The sequence below is a fragment of the Artemia sp. Qi Xiang Cuo genome, chromosome 3, assembly GCF_049724085.1.
Source record: "Artemia sp. Qi Xiang Cuo chromosome 3, ASM4972408v1, whole genome shotgun sequence".
NCBI lineage: Eukaryota > Metazoa > Arthropoda > Branchiopoda > Anostraca > Artemiidae > Artemia > Artemia sp. Qi Xiang Cuo.
The window spans coordinates 55,401,293-55,407,292 of record NC_142796.1 but is presented as its reverse complement, the minus strand read 5'-3'; the positions used below and the strand labels follow the sequence as shown (position 1 = coordinate 55,407,292).

The 6,000-nt window shown below is 32.1% G+C and overlaps 1 protein-coding gene across 1 annotated transcript in view; it reads left to right on the top strand.

Annotated features, from left to right (window-relative positions):
• The first annotated feature begins 241 nt into the window (after nt 1-241).
• thoc6 (THO complex subunit 6) overlaps nt 242-6,000 on the top strand; it is a 140,638-nt gene continuing 134,879 nt past the window's right edge. Inside the window, exons 1-2 of the mRNA XM_089087012.1 lie at nt 242-350; nt 5,718-5,894. Coding sequence (XP_088943138.1) covers nt 244-350; nt 5,718-5,894 — 284 coding nt within the window. The 5' untranslated portion in view covers nt 242-243. The remainder of the gene's footprint in view (nt 351-5,717; nt 5,895-6,000) is intronic.

Below are 6,000 nucleotides of genomic sequence, written 5' to 3'. Positions count from 1 at the left end.
TAAGGTCAAATAGGAAACCCTGGCTTTTAAGGAAACTAACTAAAGAATATACTAACTGTGAGAAACAGTTGCTGTCCTCGATTCTTTGTCAATATTATAAGCATAAAAAGTATCCATCTTTATTGTTTTTGAATATTTCGCTTTAAATTCCCCAACAATTTCCTTCAACAAGCATTCGATTTACAATATGTTAGAACAGGCCTTGTCGAAAATCTTTTTAGCGCAATTTTCAAGTTGAAAATCATGGAAAACGTGCTTCTGAAAGAATATACAAAAATAATCTGGATTACGTGCCTGAGTTCGTCTGATTTTGTTATAATAACTGAAAATGGAAAGCTATATCATTTGAGGTTTTGATCTTACCTTCACTTCTTCCTTATGGCCTTGTAAAATCTGGCCAGTCCAAATGCAAGGGTGTTAGCCTATAAAGTTAGACTAGGCCTGTGCAACTTCATAAATTTATCATGTAGCTTAATGTAATATAGAGATCTGATAGTAAATTAAAAGGGTCAATTTTACAAGAAGTGGTTTCCTAGAGGTAAGAAAGTGCCATTTGCAAAAAATGGATAGCAAACAAGGCTGATAAGACAGGCTAGGCCTAGTGAAAATTAGGGTAAATTTTATCAGTTCTTATTATTGAATTACAAATATAGTAAACATACCACTCCATGCCTTTTTATGCTCTTTCCTAATATAATAATTATTTTTGAGTAAATTTTTACCAAATCATATTCTTGACCAAGCTACAAATAAAGTGAATATCCTATAGCCTACCATTTGATGCCTTTTTTATGCTGATTACGAATATAATAATAATTTCTGTCAGAAATGAATTTTAGCCCCCCCCCCTATATCGGTCAATTCAGGATATATATTTGCACTTTTGGGGGGGGGGGTTAGGTTAGGGGGGGGGCTAAAATTTATTTCTGACAAAAATGATTATTATATTTGTAATCAGCATAAAAAACAGGGGTAAAGTTCTACCAAATCATATTATTGAGTTAGGAATAAAGTGAATACACCATTTGATGCCTTTTTTTATGCTTACTATTAATATAATAATAATTTCAATTGGAAATTCATTTCAGCCCCCCCCCCTATCTATGCCAATTCCGGGTTTGGTTAGGTTGTATAAATATATATCATGGATTGGCATATATAGGGGGGGGCTGAAATTCATTTCTGATAGAAATGATTACTATATTTGTAATCAGCATAAAAAAGGTATCAAGTGGTATATTCACTTTATGCATAAGTCAATAATATGATTTGGTAGAACTTTTCCAAAACAGGCATTGAATGGTATATTCACTTTAGTTGTTACTCAATAATATGATTTGGTAAAAAATTACCTATTTTTATTGGAAATGAATTTTACCCCCACCCCTATATATACCAATTTAGGGTATATATTTGAACTTTAGGGGGGGGGGGGTAAATTTTATTTTGGTAAAACTCAGTAAATTTTTACCAAATCATATTATTGACTTACAAATAAAGTGAATATACCACTTGATGCCCTTTTTTATGCTCTTTCCAAATATAATAATCATTTTTGTCAGAAAGGAATTTTATCCCCACTCCTATATATATCAATTCAGGGTATATATTTGCACATTGGGGGGGAGTGACAAATTTTATTTCTGATGTAAATGGGAAGCAAGTTTAAACTTTACCCGCTAATGTGCAAATATATACCCTTAAAGGGTATATAGGGGTGGGCGTGAAATTCATTTCCATCAAAAATGATCATTATATTTGGAAAGAACATAATAAGAGGCTTCAAGTGGTATATTCACTTTATTCGTAAGTCAATCATATGATTTGGTAAATATTTACCTAAAATTCTACTTTAGCTACTTTTGGCTATCTTGGAAAGTCATTAGGTGGTAAATATTTACCAAATCATATTATTGAGTTACAACTAAAGTGAATATACCATTTGATGCCTTTTCTATGTTCTTTTCAAATATAACAATCATTTTTGTCAGAAATGAATTTTAGCCCCCACCCCTATATATACCATATATTTGCACATTAGGGGGGTGGAGATTTTTTATATTTCTGATGTAAATGAGTGGTAAGTTTAAACTTTCCCCCCACCCCCTAATGTGCAAGTATATATCCTGAATTGGTATATATAGGGGTGGGGGATAAAATTCATTTCCAACAAAAATGATTATTATATTCATAAAGAGCATAAAAAAGGCATCAAGTGGTATATTCACTTTAATTGTAACTCAATAATGTGATTTGGTAAATATTTACCCATTAGGTTAGGAAAATAAAACTTTCTGGGATGACTCTACAGGCTAAAGTATGTCCTGAGAAGGTATTTTGAAGTACCTACCTCTGCTTCTTCTCCCTCTACAGGGTCCTGACCTGTGATGACCTTTCAAAATATGTGTTTTATAAAAGTTAAACCTTGCAAAATAGATTTTCTACTTAAATGAAGCACAAGAAAATTGTTTTAGCTTCAGAACTTTGCTCAATCCCAATTTATAAGGTTTGAAAGATATGCAAATACATTTCCTAAGTTTTGAAAAAAAATAAAACATTAATATGGTTTAAAATTCTACTCAAATAACAGGAATTGCATTTTCAGAACTAAAGCCAGAGAGAAAAAAACTAATAACTGAAATGTAAGGTAAAATGTTGTTGTGTCAAAATTTCAATAGATATAGACCTGTCATGTAGGCAAATTTCAGGACTCTCTAGAGGGAGAAGTGGTGGAGGTAGGTACTTCAAAATACCTTCCTGGGACATACTTTAGCCTGTAGACCCATTCCTCAAAGTTTCATTTTCCTAACCCAACCCCTTTCCAAGATAGACAAAAGTAGTGAAAGTAAAATTTTACCTTTATTTCTGATGTAAATGAGAGATAAGTTTAAACTTTACCATCCACCCCCTTCCTAATGTGCAAATACATACCCTGAATTGGTATATATAGGGGTGGGGGTAAAATTCATTTGTGACAAAAATGATTATCATATTTGGAAAGAGCATAAAAAAAAGGCATGGAGTGGTATGTTTACTTTATTCATAAGTCAATAATATGAACTGCAAGAAATTTACCAAAATGAGGCCTATATGAGCTAGCTGCAAATAACAAGTGAAGAAGAAAGTAATTTAAAAACTGATCATGCTTACATTTTTATAATTAATTTTGCACATAAAAATCAGTAGGCCTAGCCCAATAATAATCAGGCTCAATCATTATAGCCTAATGTATAGTTCTCAAATTTGCTTTCATTTCTTGATATCATTGTGATCAGGCGAAAGTCTAGTTTAGCTACTTTTTGCTATCTTGGAAAGGGGTTAGAATAGGAAAATGAAATTTTCAGGCATGTATCTAGGCTACAGACTAAAATAGATTCCAGGAATGTATTTTGAAATACCTACCTCTGCTCCTTCTCTTTCTAGAAGGCAGTGCCTTTGTTGACCTTTACAACTCCTTGTGCTATGAAAGTGAAACCTTGCAAAACAGATCTTCTGCTTAAATGAAGTATAAGAAAACTGTTGTCAGCTTCACAAATTTGCTCAATCCCAATTGATGAGGTTTTAAAAATCTGCAAAGGCCTCTCCTAAATTTAGAAAAAAAACATTGATATGGCTTAAAAATCTACTCAAATGACAGGAATTGCATTTCAGAACTAAAGCAAGAGAAAAAGAAACTGATAACTGAAAATTAAAGTAAAATGCTTTTTTGTCAAAATTTCAATAGGTATAGGACCTGTCAAGTAGGAAAATTTCTAAGACTTAGAAATTAAGGAAAATAGAAATCAGAAGAGGGTTAACATAGTAGCTTATCAATACCCTCCCAAAGTATGTTTTTACCCTGTATTCATTACTGAAAGTTTCTCTTTCATAACCTAATCCTTTTCCAAGATAGCAAAAAGTAGCTACTTGGTGCAAAAATGAGCTATGTCCTAGCTCAGTGCAGAGCCAATTAAGTCCAGCATTGTCAAAAATAACCAGAAGACAGCTGAATCCTCAACCAGAAAAAATAACAAACAACCTGAGAGCCTGCAGAAGAAATCACAGAGGATAATGTGGATAAAAATACTTGTTCCCTCTTCTTTTGAAAATATGTTTCCCATTAATAGTGATCTCCATAGTCATCATACACAAGGAGCATCAAATCTAGTACATCAATCTAGAAAAACAACTAGAGCTTCTTTGTAATAAGAAATTTTGCTCCCTGTGTATACCAGTTGTGATTTGAAATGCAAGTCATTGGGTAACCTTCTAGGCCACAGCCAAAAGATTTTTCCTTTCAAAAGAATAGTATTTATGTAGGCCTATGTGTTTTGTGTAAGTAGAATGGTTTTTGTAGCCTATATGTGTAGATTTAGTGATTTTACCAAGTATAATAATGTAAAATAGTTCTTTTAGAATACCTAGAATAGAAGATTCCCACCTGCTCCCAACAAGCCTTTGGGGTTTTCTTAGCAGCTGCAGCAAAAATGTTCGGCTTTTTTTTTCAAATAAAATTATCTTATCTCTCTCTTATATTTGGAATAAGCATAAAATATAATTGTATTACTTTGATTTTATTCAGCCATTTTCTTCTATGAAGCTGCTAGTATAGACTGTTACCTTTAAAAAAAATCTGTACTAAATTTAAACAGAATTCCAGCATGCTTGCAATTCAAATGATTGCAATTCCTATTCAAATGATTGAAACTAGGTTTTAAAACCTTAAGTTAAAGAAGAGTACATTCAAGTTTTGAGTACAGAAAAATATTTTTTCTCCAAAGTGAAGAAGGGTATAGACCCATTTTATTTGCAATTTTATAAGCCTCAGAAGTAAAGAAGAAGTAGAAATGATAGCTTGAAAACAGATTCTCATGGGGGGCTTTAGATTCTGAAATCATTCCTAAAAGTTCCATTCTTGTAAGTCAACTATTCTCCAAGATAGCAAAAAGCCTCTCACAAAGAACTTTACCATATTGCTTATTCTAAAATGTTTCTCACCAAAAGTTGGCCCATGATGCCAGTTCAAAAAAAAATGAACAAGATCACTTATGCTAAGGCAGAAACAAGATAGGAAACTATGTATCATTACATTATCCATTCAGTGCTTGTTCCAAATATAACAATTGCTACTTCTATAATTGCTTTCTAGCCCCCTTAATGAGGCCAGGTATAGCATAGGCATAGGATGCATACAAAAGTGTGCTGATTCTTTTTCTTTTTAAGTTTTGCTTTATAAACTGAAATTCAATAGGTACATGCCAAAAAGATAGTGACTAACCACTAACCCACAAAATTTGCAAAACACAAGAAAGAAAGCTATGGTATTTCTTCAGCCAGAAAATAATAAATTTATATTATCAGCTCTCAAATTTTGATGCAAATAATGATAGATATATTTTAATTTTATTATCCATATAAGCCTACATAAAAAAAATAAATGTTGGAGTGAAACATTAAGGAAAAGGATATGAAACTGTACAAGAACATGCAAAAATATAAAATCATTAAAGCCTGATATGGCAACAGGCATCAATATGTCCTTTTGGACAGGTCACTGTGCAGATGAATCTGCTTATCATTAATGTTTGGTAGATGAACTTCCTTCATTATTTTGAATTCCAATGCTGAAGACACTGAATAATTTTTTTTTTTTTAGTCTTGTTAAAGAATCAGTTTCCCTGGATGAGGTGAACAAAAAAATTAGTGTCCTAAAGTGCTTTTATTTTTGCTTGTTGTAGATGTTCATTCCAGTCCCAAGATTATACCCACTCACTAGTGAGAAGTATAGAAGATGCAAGATCATCTGTTTTAGTCAAGGGTTGTCTTTTGGTTGGCTGCAAACGTGTACTTCAGTGCATTCAGTGGTCAGAGCTCCCATACTGTAAAAAATTCCAATCAATAAATTTGGATGTGAAGTAAGACTTAGTACTGTAAATTAGTTATATTAGTTTAATCAGTCATTGTGTAAATTATTCAAAAATTTGTTTTTTTAATAATCATGATGCTATTTATTATTTTTGC